At 39.3% G+C, this 17820-nt stretch overlaps 1 protein-coding gene across 6 annotated transcripts in view; it reads right to left on the bottom strand.

The window, feature by feature from the left end:
- SIPA1L2 (signal induced proliferation associated 1 like 2) overlaps positions 1 to 17820 on the bottom strand; it is a 96173-nt gene that overhangs the window by 60115 nt on the left and 18238 nt on the right. For all 6 annotated transcript variants that reach the window (XM_048486093.1, XM_048486122.1, XM_048486103.1 and 3 more), the window contains exons 2-6: positions 15012 to 16697; positions 9426 to 9559; positions 7764 to 7952; positions 4579 to 4753; positions 3076 to 3179 (exon numbers count right to left, since the gene is read on the bottom strand). In XM_048486093.1, the coding sequence (XP_048342050.1) occupies positions 3076 to 3179; positions 4579 to 4753; positions 7764 to 7952; positions 9426 to 9559; positions 15012 to 16473 (2064 nt within the window). In that variant the 5' untranslated portion in view covers positions 16474 to 16697. The remainder of the gene's footprint in view (positions 1 to 3075; positions 3180 to 4578; positions 4754 to 7763; positions 7953 to 9425; positions 9560 to 15011; positions 16698 to 17820) is intronic.

Below are 17820 nucleotides of genomic sequence, written 5' to 3'. Positions count from 1 at the left end.
ATATAGGCAAAAGTAAGTTAATGGAGTAGTGTGACTGAGCAAATGCAAAGGAATGGATAATATGTACAATGTTTAAAAAGGTGGATTGAGGCAAAAGGTTATTTCCTGAACTCACAAATTAGCAAATCCAAGACACAGACACACATCAAACATCAAGTAAGGTCACTATTTGTTGTCATTGCCTGTGTCCACAGACTAAAAGTATTTACTCAAAATCAAGCTTATTCAAATAGATGCCTTATTTTCCATAACAAATGAAATCTACAATTTAAACCATCCACCGATAGATTATGGCTTCTGCAATGTTTTTCCAGTGCATTCTGCATGCTGTGTGTTACCAAAGAAAATCTTTGCAGAAAAATGTAAGTATGTGATAAGAATATTGGCAACAACTTTCAAATTGTTAATTCATCAGCTACGATGCAGCATTTTGTGATCCTGTCACAATCCTATCTTCTCACTTTTCCCTAACCCAGAAACAAGACCAGGAAAATTGGTACAAGAAAGTCAGAATACAGAAGAAAAGCTGATTCATGGGGTTGTGAGACTCAAGTGAAGTATCAGTTTTGTGAGTTACAGGGATGCAGCAAGGGGGAAAGCCTCAAATGTCTCCCTTCTTCTTCCATCAGCACAGGTCAGCTGATGGCAGAGGGAGCAATTTTGCTTTCCTTACCCTCCCCACTTCACCTCACTGACTTGCTTGGCTATTATCCACATGGGTCCCACCAACCCAGAAATCAAGTTCCACAAAGTCAGAAATGGCTGCTGAGGTGACAGAAATGTGGGGGAGATCTGCAACTATCACTGGATCCCAACCACCATCTTTATTAGTTGCAGCAGATCTCAGAAGATTATTAAGGGTTTTTAATTGTCATATGTGATGTTGAGCATCCTGTCTTTTATGCAGCCTGGCAGTTTGGAATGAATTTCCCCAAAGCTCAGTGTCTGATGCGCTCCTACCGCCAGATAAAGACTTTCTTGTTTACCCTGGCTTTCTGTTGAACATGACTTTTTCTGTTGTTTTTTGTGATTTCATTGCTGCTTTGCTGTAGTTTGGTAGTTAATTCATATGTTTTTAAGGCATTCCTCTATTACTCTGGTGTTTCATTTGTTCTTTTTGTATTTAACTTGTCTGCTTTATGTATATGCTTTCATGGAGACCGAGGGAACTGTTCACAGCTGATCTTAATTGGTCCAAAAGGTCCTGAATTCTACAAATATGATGAATATGGAAGAAGTCTTTTCATACAACATTTCTAGCATTGTTTTAAACAATATGACAATGTTTTTATCTGAAAGCAGATTATATGATTAACAATGTGTTATTACGATTTCCTTTTGCTCTTTATCACATATACAAAAAGAGCAGTGAAAAGTATATAAACGAAACCGTCCCAACTCTGTAAATGTCACTCTGTCACCTTCTTCCACCTTAAAAATATCAGTATGTTGCCATTAAAAAGACTGTTTTAGTTTTTGTACATCTTTACTGGCGGTTAAAAGCAGTGAAGATAACAAAAACAGAACAACAGCATTTCTAGACCTTTTTTTGCACCATCTCAAGTTGTACACAATTTTTTTCCTTGCTTGCATATGGAGAAGTTATCACAAATAAATATTCTTTCTTCTTTGAAGACACACCAACATTCAGAATTTTACAATTGCATCAGTAATCTAATTTGTGGATGGCCTTTCTATTTATAAATATGCTTTTTCTCATCCATAATATTTTAATATCTCTATATTATTAAAAATATTCCAGTGATTTTCATACACAGAAACTTATGTGTATTCTTGAGTACCTGCAGAGCTCTGAAACAGTGTTTATAATATATTGTATAAATACATTTTGTAAATCTTATTTATAAACCATTTTTATATTGAAGATTTTATCTCATCAGCTAGTACAGGCAAAGACAGGGTTAACCTTACAAAAACAGTAATCCTAACACCATTGAAGCCAATGGCAAAAATCCCATTAACTTCATTCATTCATGATTGTACCTCAGGGTTAGTAAAATCTCTGATGCTGTATAATCTTTAGCCACCCTTAATGTTTTGAGCTATTCTGAACAAGCCTATTGATGCATATTTTCAAACATTAATTGTATTTTCTGAGTACTGCTGCCTTCTCTATCTGCATAAAATGATACTACATAAAAAGAGACTAACCTATTGAATTTGCACACTGCAATGGTTAAAAAAAACAAAAATGTACTCCCCCTGCATCTTCACATGCTTATGCTTATAAATTATTAGGCTAGATTAGGGTTGCCAACACTGGCTTGGGAAATTCCTGGAGATCTTGAGAATGGAGCCCAAGGACGGTATGATTTGGGGAAAGGAAGGACCTCAGCAAGACACGTTTCCCAGAAAATAAGACAGGGTCTTATATTAATTTTTGCACCAAAAGATGCATTAGGGCTTTTTTGGGGGGTAGGGCTTATTTTAGGGGAAATACAGTACCTTCACAATTCATTAAGGCAGGCTCTCGACAGCCCCATTGCTTCCCCATCACGTGTGATGCAAGATGCATCCTCATTGGCAGGGAGCACCCTGCTGGATCACACCATCCTGATCTGTAACTACCAGCAGGGTTTGTTTTTGGAGTAGGGCTTATATTTTAAGCCTCCTCCAAAAATCATGAAAAATCATGATAGGGCTTATTTTCAGGGTAGGGCTTATTTTCGGGGAAACACGGTATAAAGCACAGAGTCCACCCTCCAAAACAGCCGATTTTGTCCAAGGTAACTGATCTCTGTTGTCTGGGGATCAGTTGGAGTTATGGGAGATCGCCAGGTCCCACTCAGAGGTTGGCAACCCTAGGCTAGATTAAAGTTGATTTTCAAACCAAAAATGTTTAACTTTCCAGAAATATTGCACAGTTGAATATGGCAGTGTACTGTGAATTTAAATATTTAACATTGTATTTTAATAATCTACAGTGATCAAATTAAACCAAAACCACAGTTTCTAAGAACTATTCATAACAATTTGACAGAAGATTACAAAAAACAAAACAAAAAACCTCACCATAAAACATCATATTCCAAAAACTAATTTAAGGAGACATACCTGTTGCCTATTGCTGGGCATATAAGGAAGCATAGTTGACACATGAAACATTATTTCATAATCTTTGTAGGTAGTATAAAGGGAATGAGTTCCAGTTGAATCAGCTGAAAATGAATATGGTTAAGGGGATCAGCAAAAATATTATCAATACAGAACACAAATGAAACGATCCTATGTCTTCATTTTCAATTCTAGAAAATATGACCTTAACTCAAAACAGATACAAACCAATCTATCTGATGTTACAAAACCCTCACCTCAGTTCGTACATCTTACTTCATATTTATAATTAGGCAATCTCAACAGGTCATCTGCAGCCAGACACGTACAAATGTCCCAGGCACAGGCAATTTAATCATGTGGGAGATGGAAAACCTCCCCCCACACCCCTCCTCCTCCCCCCCCCCCGGGTCCATACTGACTGTGACTGTGAAAGATGGCACGGGAGAAGACGCTGCAGCTTGGAGCGTGCGACTGGAGGAGGAGAGCTGGAAGGGCTGCTCCCTAAGCGGCCCCGGGCAAGCCAACAGGCCTGAGGGCGGCCCCCATGGCTGACAGGGAGGCTGTATGTGGGGCTGGGCAAGGGGGAGCGCGGAGAAAGAAAAATCAGATCTTGTCCCAGGCTCCATGGGGGGGAGGGGAGGAAAACTGGTCTTGTCCCAAGCACCATTTTTTTGCCAGGATACCTCTGCCTGAAGCAACTAAAAATTAGCTACAGGTATGTAAGTAAGTATAACCACAACACACACATAGCCTACACCCTGATCTTTCAATACTTTTCTAGTCAGGTAACCAGGAGCTTCTTGTAGTTGCTACATCTGGCCTCTTTGGCTACATTCAGATGCCACAATAAAGTGTTTGTTAAACAGGGTTTATTGTACAAGGCCTGGTTAGTCTACCAGATTTACATAACAGACTACAATTTGTCCACAAAATCCCATTTAATTTGCTGTTTGCCACCTTTTCTGTCTCCAAGCAGAATCTCTGGATGTCATTCAGAGTTCCTTCTCATTTCCAAACTGCTGGCAAAACATCACTATGTGTTTATCCCAGCTGATTCACTGGATTCCTACACTTTTATCTTTCAGGTTTCTTAAGTCATCCTCCTCCTGGACTTTTCTAAAGCACATAACTTCTTGCTGAGTCATTATCACAGTATATGTGTGTGGGGGAGGGGGAGGAGTTACAGAAGGCAGAGAAAAGGAGGGATAGAATCTCCTGAGAAAGCACCATCTATAGTTGTACTCAGCCAGAGCAGTAAAGTTTTCTGTTATTCTCTGCTTCCAGCTGTATATGTAACAGGCTGAGAATGGTAAGGTTCCAAAGAATTCATGCATTCAGATGATACCAACAAGCTACAGTTAACAAGCCAGAGACAAATCATAGTTTAGAATTACGATTCAGTAACATCCAAACACATGATCAGGATTCAAAAAAGGCTCTTCCTTTGGCGAACCTAAATGTTCCCTTTGCTATCATTTTTTGTGTTTCATTAAAACTTACTTTTATTATCTAGTTGAGCTCTGTATTTATTAAAGCCTTTCAGCCGTACTCTCTGGCCAAGGAGATCAAAGAATTCCTCAAAAGCAGGCCCTGCTGTCTCATTGTTATACATTTCTTCCTCTGTGCTTTGGCCTGCTTTGCAATACAGGATCCCAATCTTGTGTTGGAAACTCAGCTGAAATATGACAAATAAAGGTAAAGGAGGAAAGTCAGCCAAGACAAACTTATCATTAAAAGCTTTCACAGTTACATTGTGTTCCTATTATACAACGTAAATTTTCTTTTTAAAAAAAGCTCAAAAAAATCTAAAAGATGGTACTGTTGGCTAATTTATATACCAAACACAAAGAAAAGTATTTAAAAAATGAAGACTATGGTTTAATTGTATTCACATTATCCCATTATAACTTCGAAACACTTTATTTCAACATACCCAACTCTACAGCAGAGGTTGATTTTCACATACACTGATTTTTCTCTTTCCTTTTAATGTCAATATAATGTTTCATTAAAAAATGGGTTTCTGTACTGCCCCTTCCCTTTCAGGCAGTTTCCAACAAGTCACATAAAGAATATAAAATACATCATAATGTATAATAATATATACAATGCATCACAATATATAATAATGTACTATTCCTTATACAATAAAACTATACTACTATCAGCGCAATAAAATCAACAGGTTAAAGACCATGCAATACAGCTATTCAATGGGGGACTAATTGAGGGTTGACTGGGAAGGGGAGACCAAAGATGGTAACAGTTGCTGCCTCAATCATACACTGCCAGTTGTTCTGCTGTAAAGTGTGTATATGTATTCATGCAAATTATCAACATGTGTGGTAGTTCTATAGTAACACTTTCCTCCCGTTATGCACCAGCTTCCTGATCTTCTTACATTATCCACTTCAAGCGCTTGTTATTACCCAGGAATTTGGCTGTTACTGTGGAATTTTCATAGCACATCTTACTTTTTTCAGTGGTCTTAGTTGAGCAGTGGTTTCATATTGTTGGGTATTTTCTTTCTAAATGTTATGTTTTTATTTTGCTTCATTTTTTATAACGTTTTATTCTGTCAGCTATTCTAAGAGTCTATGAGTAAGAGGTGGCCAATAAATTTGGGGGGTGGGGCAACTGGGCTTTATATAGACTCCAGTTGTTTATCCCATCAGCAGTCTAATCCAGATGGTCTCTTACTTCCCACTTACATAAGACTACGGCAGGATAAAAAACATGATTGGAAAATTATGGAGGCAGCATGGTTGCTCTTCAACTGTTCTTTCATCCTGGGATAGTATTGCTTCACTATTCCACTTACGTCCTTATTCACTGAAAACATATAGCCATTTGAGACCTTCTCCTCAAGATGCTACATGACCATTACTTCAGTTGAAATGACAGATGTGAGTGGGAACACAAAGGCTGGCAACTCACAGGAGCATTAGGGGGCACAGGCTTTTTAGCAGTGATGTCAAGGTGCTATAGGAATTTCAAAAATCTCTATGGCAAAAGAGATTTTCTGACGTTCTTCAAGTGTCATGGCATCATTTCCATTGAGTGAGAGAGGGAGACAGGGACATTAACTGGAAGGTGCCCAACCAGTACCAGGTAAGCGGCAACCATAGGTGGGGAGGCTGTCTGACCAGGAAGGGTGAAAAAGGGAACCAGAAAGATATTCAGAAGATGTGGAAAATAGAACAGATTAGAATAAAGAGGCAGGAGGTCAGAGTAACAGAGCTCCTCTAAATAGCCTGTACTCCTTTCCTAGGCAAGAAACAAACCGAAGAAGGGTGTTTCCTGCTAGTAAAACAGGAAGCAAAATATGTCTTATATCCTGAATCCATGGCAAAAAATCATGCATGATGCCACATACTGTTCAATAACAAATGTTACTGGTATTAGCAAGAGCCTTGGCTCCTGCAAGATGTAATATGTTGCCATCAGCTCTTTTGGATGGGAGATTTAAGAATATGGAACGTTCTAAAAGGGTTTGTTCCTGAGATTTGGCTACTGTTGAAACACCCAATCACTCTCTCTTTGTATGCCCTAAATACGACAAGATACACATGAAATATACGAATTCCATTTTCTTGCAATGTTCCCAGTGGCAAGAGTGTTATAAGATACCCTACCTCCTGAACAGCTCTGATGTGCTCTTTTGTGGAACAGTTGCAAATTTTATACTGGAAATTAGTAATTTTAATGGTGTTTTTATATTAAATATAAAAATTATATATTAACTTATATATTAAAATTATATATTAAAAAGATATAAAAATTTAATGGTGTTTTTATTTTTTATATATATATTTTAATGGTGTTTTTAATATATATAATATATATATTGCTACTGGTATTAGCAATGTCTGCACTATATAGGAAAAACAGAACTACTTCTTTGACAGCTAAGTGAGCAAGACATGATTATCCACACTGGCTTTCACACTACAGCCATACACACTACCCACAGCTGGCATTACTGCATTGCTGATGGCATTCTGTCAATTAGTGGAAACCACAGAGTTTGGGTTAATACTAGAGTAACACCAGCACTTGCAGTGACTGAAGTGATGTAATTACATTGCTGGCAAGGGCCACGTCAGGAAGAGAGTCTCTCATAGGTTATCAACCTTACGCAGGCAGCCCTAGATGTGAATAAATTATGTTAATTAACACAGGAAAAATTCTAATAGACATCTAAATTTTTCTAATTGAAACTCCAATGAATTTTTGATTTTCTTGTACAGTCTAATTCTAATCTATGTATTATGCAATATATATGCAGTTCTCTATCCTATGCTGTTCTAAACTACCAGAAACTAACTACTTTTTAAAGTTTTATTTATTTCAATTTATATTCCATTTTCCCAGTGCAAATGAAGGCTTACAGCAGTTAACAACAATTAATGAAATGCATTTCAATTAACAATAACAATATGATAAATATTATAAATAAAAATTAAAACACTATAAATACATACAATAAAATACAAGTAATACCTTACTGCAATATGAATACATACATTATGTTTTAACCAGGTAATTGAATGTTGACACAGTTTAATATCCTGAGCAAACAACTTTATGTTCTGAAACTAAGTTACTCTGCATTCATGACAACAAAACATTTCAACAAGATCACAATGGTCACATAAGTTCAGGCAGTATGATGTATTACCTACCCCTTGTTCATCCAGTTTAAGCAGCTGTTCAGAGACTCTGGGTGAGTTGGAAGCTTGCCTCAAGCACTGAATGCTCAGTTCTGGTATTACATATTCCAATACTTCCTTAAGCGGCAGGCCTCGTGCTGTGCCATGTCTAGCAGTCGATGGAATAGCATCTTCTAAAATTGCTCCTCTCAAAGTTGTAAGCTACATGGAAAGTGAAAGTCTTAATATTTACAATTCTAACACTATGCTGGAACAGTTTTCAGAAAGTGAAAGAGAGGCACACACATTTAATTCATTGTGGATTTGTGCAAAAGCTAGCAGGGCAACCTCAAAACTAAACCAAAGATAGATATGTTTAAAAGAGCAAGTTCAAGAAAGTCATTTAACAACTTAAATCAAAACCACACTGAATTACCAGTATTCTGCACTTCATTTTAACCCTTCAGTCACTCATAAGTGACATATTTTCATCACAAGCACTTCTATAAACAAGATATTGCATTAAATTGATGTCCTACCCTGTTTCCCCGAAAATAAGACATCCCCTGAAAATAAGACGTAGTAGAGGTTTTGCTGAAGTGCTAAATATAAAGCATCCCCCGAAAGTAAGACGTAGCAAAGCTTTTGTTTGGAAGCATGCCCATCAAACAGAACACCAGAGCATGCAGCTGTGGAGCGGAAAAATAAGACATCCCCTGAAAATAAGACATAGTGCATCGTTGGGAGCAAAAATTAATATAAGACACTGTCATTTTCGGGGAAACACAGTAGTCACCACAGCAAGTCTCATATCTAATGGATGACTACATAAGAAAATTGTCTGGAGAAATGAGCCTTCAATTCTACAGTTATATTCAGATGTCATGCTTAACAACTCCTACTTCCTTCCACTTTTCACCTCCAACTTTATTCAGCATCCTTACATTTAAGAATCTTTTCTAGCTGTTTCGTGACTGTCCTTCACAGTCACAACCACCCTCTGGTTTCATGGTTAACCTTTTTGGTTAATGATGGAGCAACAATAGCAGAAGGGATTATTTTTAACTCCTATAACAGGGGACTAGCATTTCACTTTCCAGATCTGCAGCAGACTGTAAAACTTGAATATCCTTATACAGATCAGGGCTCCCTACTGCTTTAATAGGAGCCATTCATCTCACTTAATAACCATTTTTTAAAATATCATCTTTTTTTCTGGTCCTGCTAAGCAAGAAAAGGAAATTATCCTAGGGTTTTGTTTTCTCATTTAATTTTTATTAACTTTTATTTATAGTGTTCAGCAGCTTAAACATTTTAGGTTCCATTTCAGATTTTAAGAGATGCTGTAACCAATCTATGGAATGTATACAATGGCTCTTTGTATAGTATTCTACATACATGTATAAGCAAGTACCATCCTGTCTTCAGATACAAGCACATGTGGAGAAAGGATATAATCAGGTCAGCAGCAGTTTTCATAATTGTAACGGTACTATTTCCAGTTGCCTCAAATCATAAGAAATGCTGCCAGCCACACACATAGTTAAACAGTTCACTTGGTGTGTTTCTCCATTCAAGTTATTGCATGTTCACTGCCCACAAGCAACAAATAGAGGCAGAAATGTGGAATGAAAGCTCTGTGAATGTACTACTTTCATTCACCAGCCCAATTCAGAAACAGTACAGAAACCTAACCTCGCTTGTTCTGAATACTACACGGTAGTTGAATTGTGAACCTTCTTTCTCCTTTGCATCTTCAAACTTCTCCCTTCGGATGCTGACTGCTACTGGTCCTAAATTTTCATCTGTTCCAAAGTAGTTTTGATGCTCTGTAGTTCATGAAGAGGATAATATAATAATAAAGCATTAGACTAATAAATCCCCACTCATTCATCAGATACATTTTGGTGGCAGCAATCAGAAACTCTCCTTCCTGTTTGTCATCTTCTTTTATTATGCCTGATAATAAATTGCCTGATAAGCTGACAAGATATCACACCTAAAAACATAAATGAGTCAGGTCCAGACATCACGCTGTAAAAATACAAAAGACTAAAATTGCATATCTTCTCACAAGAATAACACATTGCAATAATATTATGACTTACCATTTAAGTTGTGAATCATTCTAGAATATGTCACTGATGCAATGGGTTGGAAAGGAAGCAGTGAAAACGTTTTATTATTAATGATCAAGCACACATTTAAACACACAACTCAGTGGCACAGATTTTCTTTTTAAAAGGATCCACTGCTAGAGTTTTCAGACCTAGCTGGCACCCTAGTAGAGGAATTTAGGGATCAGGGACCAGCGCTTCAGTAACATACCAACACACAATATCTCTGCTAGAAAACAGAAAAAAAAACTTTCAATTTGTCACTGTCAATTAAGATTCAAGTTCACCACAGGCATCCTGACTCAGCACCTGCTGCAGGACTCTACTCCCAAAGGCTGCTTCTTCAGACACCTGTTGGATTAGTCTGTAAGTGTCTGACAAATGTCGAAAAAGATGACACTCCTGCGGCCCAACATATTTCCTCAGCTGGTGCCCTGGAAGCAATGGCAGCCAAAGTTGCAGCCAGTCTGATGAAATGGGCTTTGATTTTTGCCAGAAACCTACAAACTCTGAGCTTTGTAAAATAAAATTTAGATTTTATTTTGGGAACCAAGTTGGGATCTATCCTAAGCATTACTGAATCTTTCATGAAAGTGCACAATTCCTTCTTAGTTCTGAACGCTCCGTGCAGAGGTGATTGCAATTAGGAAAGCAACCTTCCAGGTTAACAAGCTAATGTCAGTTTTCCCCAAAGGATCTCTGTGACAAGACTTTGCCCAAACTCCAAGATGGGAATCTGTGTATTACTGGGGAGGTCATCTGTGTCACCCCTCTTATGTTAAGGTGGCCCTTTCTTCCCTCACCTTCTGTATCACCTTCCCTAACAATGGAAGAGGTGGAAAAGCATAGAGCAGGGTCTACAGTCATTGCTGTCTTAGAGAGTCCATGCCTTCTGTGGTAACCTCCTGATATGGGGAGAAAAAATTGGCATCTAGTGGCACAAAGGTCCATCTCTGGTAGACTGAGCTTGTTCACAATGATCTGGAACATTAACTGGTAAAGGAACCATTCACTCTGGTCTAAGTCCCTCCTGCTCAGCCAATCAGCCTCTAAGGAGGATGTCATTCAGGCACAGATAAAACATGAATTCCTTGAAACCATAAATGTGCCATCAGTATGACTAGCACTTTTGTGAACACCCTGCAGGTCAAACTTAGGTGAAATGGTAGCACCTTGTATTGTAGGTGCAAGTGTCCCAGACAAAAACAGACAGCAACATGAAAAGGCATGCATAGGAATGAGGAGGTAAGCCTTCTTGAGGTCTAGTGAATCACCTGTAACATAGTCCTGAGAGATTCCATCCTGAATCTTTCTTCTTCACCCAGAGGTTTAATTGTTTTAGATTCAGAATGGCTCTCCAGTCCACTGATTTTTGGAGGACCATGAATTGGGGGAGTAGGGGAGGGAATACACCCATATCCCTCTTTGCACTGCAGGGACTAACTCTGTCCACACATCTAACTCTGTCCACACATCTCCTACCATCTCCTTCTACATATTTGTGAACACGGAAAGCCTGCCTCCAATTCTATGGTCAGGTTGAGTTTCCTTTTTGGCTGGGGTTCCTGCCTTGCTTGGCAGCACTAAATTGGCAGCAGTAAATTGGTTCCTGGATCTGAAAGAGTTGTTACCTCTGGTTCTGTAGGTCCTCTGATCCCTCTGCTTGAATATAGAATGAAAAGATCAAAAGATGTTGTAGCCTTTGCTTTTTCCATCTTTGTCTTTGTCGGCACTGGTGTATGAAGATGATGGCATAACCTTTTGTTTTCTTTGTTTTGTTTCAAAACTTTTTCTAAGGTGGAATCTCTGAGGAACAACAACCAGCAAACTTATCCATGGACAAGTTGGCTTTCATGGAAGTATCCACACTTCAGTTTTTCAACCAGAGATTTCTATGTGCCACCACCATAGCAGCTTGGGTCCTGGCACAAAACCACATGGCATCCAAAGAGACACTGGATATAAACTTTTATGATACCCACCACTCCTCTCAATTTTTAATAAAGACCTTCTGAGTACCACCAGGTGGACCCGTGGAACTTTTATCAAGTCATTTTATCAAGTCATCTTTTATACTACTGACACCCTAGCAAAACTGGATAGGACCGCCAGCACTCTGATGGCCATAGAAGAAGCCTCATAGACCTTCTTCAGTGCTACCCCTCTCTGAGGCTGTTTCCGCACAGGTGGAATACAGCGTCCCAGGGACACTAAAAACAGTGTCCCTGGGGAGGGGTTCGCATTGCCACTGCTGCAGCGGCGGCCTCGCAACCCCCGAGAGGCACAAAGCCGCTGTTTCCGAACCTCGCTCCCTGATTGAGTTTTTTTGGAAACAGCGGCTTCCAACTGCTGCCAAGCGAACGGCAGCGGCTGGAAGGTGCCATTCCCCCCCTTTCCCGAATGCCTTACCGTCCCTCCAACCCTCCGGTGCGTCATCAAGGCTAGGGGACACGCCCCCCTGCCCTGCGACTCCAGAGCTGTCGTGCAGGCTGCGCAGTCTTCCCCGCCCCTACCGGGACTGTTTATGCGAATGGTCCTGTGGGGGTGCGTCAGCGTCATACACACCGACACACACCCCAAACGTGGCTGTGCGGAAACGACCTAAGAAATCCTTTAAAACATTTTCACTATCTTTAGACAAAACTGCCCCTGAGTGAAGGTCAACCACCAGTGCATCCATCAAGGGCCCTTTTAAGTCTAGTACTTCTTCGGATAGGGAGTAGAACTTTTCGGCCACCATGCCCAAGGCATTACTGGTGAAACCCAGTCCCCTTTGATAGCCTTAACAAAGCATTCAGGAAGGGCTTTACTGGTAGTTTAAAAGTTCTCCCATCCAGCTGTGCAGATGGTATAGTCTTATTAAAAGCATCAGACTCTTTAAATTGATATTTAATATATGCGATGACTTTCTTCAGCAGCCTTTGAAAGTGCTCTGTGGAAAACAATCTGGAAGACTGATGCTGTGGTTTCTCCTTATCCCCCAATCAATCTCCTTCCCCTTTTTCAGAGGAGATGGTCTCAGAGCAAAAGAAGAAGATGTTGTTGGCCTCAACATCAAGCTGTGTAATACCAAGGTGCTTTGTCTTTCTCAGTGCTTTCCCAGACTTTCTGGTGAGGAGGGGGGAGAGGATGAACATGTCAACTCTTAGTCTTCCGGTCATTTGGGCTAGGGGAAGCTGTTTGGTGGGGTTGTTTTGGCTGCAAGATTTTTGCATTGGCTTGACTGCCTGTAGTCATGATGCTGCCTTCCTGTGGGGGAGGGGGTATCTCACTGCAGTCAGCCACATACATTGGACATACACTCCCCCTTGCAGAGGTATTCAATAAAATTCTACTATTTTATTTGTTGAATTTCAAGGAAAGGGAAAGCAAAGAGTCTCTGGCATGGTTATTTGAGGCAAAAGTGAGTGAGTTAAGGGGTGGGAGCAGAGGTGGGATCCAGCAGGTTCTCATAGGTTCCCGAGAGTAGGTTACTAATTATTTGTGTGTGCCGAGAAGGGGTTACTAATTGGTGATTTTGCCATGTGATTTTTGCCTTAGTTACACCACTCCTCTCAGCAGTAATGCGCAGAACTTGAAGCAGTCTAGCAGGAGGTGCACCGGCATGCGTGGCAGCCTGTGCCTGCGTGTATTCGTTTCCCGCCCAAGGACCAGCGCAGCGGCTGCATCCTTGCCACAGCCCCACCCAGGAATGCCCATTGCGCCCTTCGTCTTGCCCGCCCGAAAGCCCCCCGGTAGGCGCTTCGCCAGATGTTGAATCCCACCACCATGGGAACCTGTTACTAAAATTTTTGGATCCCACCGCTGGGTGGGAGACCCCTCAGTTCCCTAAACTAGTTCACTGTATTGATCACATTGTGCTTTGCTCTTTATTTTGAAGCTGAACAAGGTTTTTGAAGCTCTTTATTTTGAAGCTGTACAATCTGGAGGAAATCCTTAGAAGGGATGGACAGACAGATAGATATATAGGCAAGTTGACCAATAGCAAAGATCAGAAGAAAAGAAGATTAGGAGAAATAGAGAAAACTTCTTGCCCTTGGGAGAAAGAGAGGTGTGGGAGTTTTTACCCCTCCTTGATCCCCTGCCTTTGCCCTTTCTTTTCCTTCATTTCTTGTGCCGTTGATACCCACATTTCCAACAATTAAAAGCATCACAGATGCATGTCGTAATTCAAAAGGTAACAGATATTTTAGATATTTTGTGTCACCTCTGTGCACAGACAGCAGCATTCAAAGATCACCCAAAAGGAATTCAATAGAGCTCTTTTTGTTCACTAGGTTTCCTCTGCTGCAGAAATGCAGTGCCAGAAGTGCCAGTGCCTCACCATGCAACATCCAGTAGTCTGGCCATCTAAATGATCCCAGCATACAGGATCTCTAACAAGGAATGGTAGGTTCTGAATGCTGGGATTATAGCAAAATGCAGGCTCCTGCAAATAGCAAACTAAAATGCAAAAACAAAACAAAACATGAAATGTCAGAAGAAAGAAAAATCCAGTGGAGTAATACTGTTTTCACGTTCAAACTAGTGTGGTTCAACAATATGGGACATTACGGAGAAGAAGAAACAAAACATTTACCACCCTCATTGTAATGTGATCTGAATTAGTTGACTTATTTGTATAGTATTTTACTGTTATGACATCTTCACAGATCCCACAATTGTTGGGGTTTTAATATACATTTCATGCATCTCTGTGATGACATCACAACCACAGGAAAACATTAGTTTTAAATGTACGTTGTGAGTCGCCCCAAGCCTGAAAGGGAAGGGCAGCCTATTAAATCCAATGAAATAAATAAAATAAATAAATTATACACTAATTCCCTTATGTCTTAGCTGTAGGAGTGATAGATTTCTGTATTGATCCCATTTTGCAATATCGTGCCTTGCTGGACAGAGAAACACCATCCACAGCAGACTTAAATTATTAAACTTAAATAATTAAGTATGTTGAGGCTTTCATTACACGTAGATGGTTGGCAACTTCAAAACAGTTATGTTAGGGAACACATTCAACGCATTAAACACTTAGAAAAAGCACCCTCAGGATAGTAGAAGGTATTTTACATCTGACATTTTTTTCTTCCCACTGAGTTAAGTAAAAGTTTGGCATTGCTCAAAAACCTTCAACATTGAAAAGAATTACAGAATTTTCTCTTACCTCTTCCATAGAAGAACTTTCTGTAGTAATATGCACCAAGATCAATATGTTCGATGATATACCGTTTTACTTTCTCCCTGTGAATTGGCTGATTCTCTCTAGGTACTTCCAGTACAGAAACACCAGCATTTGTGCAGTGAGAACTTAGGGAAGATTCAAAGGAGCAACTTTCGCCTGAAGAAAAAGATGTTGAGTTCGCTCTAGAGAGCGCAATCCGCCTATCACCTTCCCCACCAGTTTCGTTTCGGAAATAAGAACAACTCAGTACTAGGTCATTACTTTTTCCATCCCCTTCATCAGCATCTAGGTTCTCTTTTGAATTGAGATCCTCTTTACTCCCCAAAGGAGATTCACAGCTTCCAATCTGGCCTGTTGCCACTAGGGGTTGAGATGCAGCAGAAGCTCCAGTGGTTATATTTTTTCTTTTCCCCACATTTATTCTGGTAACCATTGCTTCATTAATGTTAAATAAAATGCTCTGAACATCATAATGTGCAAAACATTTCTGACAATTCCAAGGATGCAAATGCTTCTCAAGTCCCTTATCCTCTAATTCAGATGGGAATTTAAGAGTTTCATGTTCACTTTTAGCAGTTCTCAGTTTTCTAAAAAGAGATGTTTCTACAGCTTCAGACTTCAACTTCCATTTGAAAGGTTTATCCCGATCTCTACCAATCAGCAGGGCACTATCCATGTAGTCCAGTCCAGAAATTCTAACAAATTCTCCTCTGGAAATCTGCGCTGCAGCATGGAGACTTGGAGAAATTCCAGGGTCACAGTGAAAAAAATCAGAAAATCCAAATGGCATATGTGCTTTATGTTCAAAGTTTTCCACTCTGTAACCTCGGAGCATTGCAAAAAAATTCTCTCCAGACAAGCCTTGTCGGTCAATTGATGAAGTGCTTCCGTATTCCCTGTGAAGCGATGCTCCTGTATTTGGGTTGATAGCATTCTGATCCAGTACATCCTCAGTATCAATATCACTGATTGTAACATCACTGTTGCTTCTTTGCCTTATTGGGTGAAGTCCTCTATGTGGAGAATGGACAAAAATGTCTCCTAACGTATACTTGGACTCTGCAAATTCTATATCAAGGTGTTCTTTTTGCTGTTCTTCATTCAGGTCACCGTTTACCGATCCAACGCTCTCATAACTGGTTTGAGGCCGACTATCCCACGTAGCTTTGCTTAGTTCCTTGACACAATCTTTTTTAGGTGGCCATTCAGATACTCTGGCTCGGACACCCATTTTAGGCACAGCGGGGGTACCATTAGCAGGATTATTATTTTCACCTTTGCTAGTTGCACTTAAAGGAAGAGGAGGGCCCATGTTACTATTTAGAGCTTTAAATTTTCTGGCAAAGTAGTCATCAGACTGCATACTTCTTGCAGATTCTTTGAACTTTGAAGAGGCTCTGCTGAGTTTGTGCTTTTCTTCCTGTGAAGACTTCTGATCATTCATATCCACACAGTAAGAAAACAGCACCAAACCTTAGGTTCAGAACATGTGTGGTTGTTGGAATATTTCCATTAACAGCAAAATGACAAAAAACTTTCAAGAGATATACTCCTAAAAACCTTTCAGCTTCTTGTTCCAGAAGATATTTTGTTGGAAGTCATTTCTGACCGTTTTATTTCTTCAGATCAAAAACATGTCTGATATCCACTCACTTTCATTCCATGAATCTGTATACCAAAAGAGAGAGAGAGAGAGAGAGAGAGAGAGAGAGAGAGAATCTGTCAACACCTTCTGCATGCAAAATTTCAAAAACGAGTCTACAACAGAGTTGTCATGTCTCCGAACACAAGATTTTCAAGCCACTATTATGCAACTATTTTATAATTATTGAACTGTATAAATAATTATCTTTTATTTCCACTACCTACAATATTTATGGATTCTTTTTAGTTATAATGGATTGTAACCTGACAGGGTTTTTTTGCTTGTTTTTTTGCTTTTTAGCTCTGAGTGGTTATGAACCTTTACATTGGGCTGCAATTATTTAAAAAATTGTACCCCCAAAAATAAACTCACTCTATGAGTTGATATATAGCTTCATCGCATCCCTGTTCTACAGCTCATAGTTTGAGTATTTTTGTTGTCCTCTGTAATGATAAATTTTACAACTTATAGGATACCAATTATTTTTATGTAGATTAGAACTAGGAATTATATCTGAAACTATCTTAAATTGTACAAAGCCTTTTCTGCAGAGGACTCTCAATAACGGAAATTTCCATTCTCCAGATATCTCGTCTGTTTGGGATCTATGCACTAGAATTATTTTTATCCTCCTAATTGTTTGGGAGAGGCTTTTACATTTCTGGGGATTCTTTCTCTCTCACTCAAACACACGCATACAGATATTTTAACTCTTCCCATATGATTTACTTCTTGCTTTATTGCAAACTGATAATTTGTTACAGGTAATTGTTTTAGATTGATTTTAGTTATACTGATGATTTGCTATATTTAAATCAGACTTTTCTGAAAGACTGGAAATCCTTTGCGGACTACTTGAAAACATATTCAAACAGAGAAAACAGCAGGATTCAACTCTTAAATGAAAACAGCATATTGGATTAAGACAATTTTAGAAGAAAGAGTAAACGTGAAAAAATGTAGATATTAATTGTAAGCACAGAGTTAGAATTAGGCTTCCATCTTTAGTGATATATCATATATACTCGTGTATAAGTCGACCCGCACATAAGTCGAGGCACCTAATTTTACCACAAAAACTGGGAAAACTTATTGACTCGCGTATAAGTTGTTGGTGGGAAATGCAGCAGCTACTGGTAAATTTCA

The sequence above is a fragment of the Sphaerodactylus townsendi genome, linkage group LG01 (genome assembly GCF_021028975.2).
Source record: "Sphaerodactylus townsendi isolate TG3544 linkage group LG01, MPM_Stown_v2.3, whole genome shotgun sequence".
Classification (NCBI taxonomy): domain Eukaryota; kingdom Metazoa; phylum Chordata; class Lepidosauria; order Squamata; family Sphaerodactylidae; genus Sphaerodactylus; species Sphaerodactylus townsendi.
This window is presented reverse-complemented; position numbering and strand designations above follow the sequence as displayed.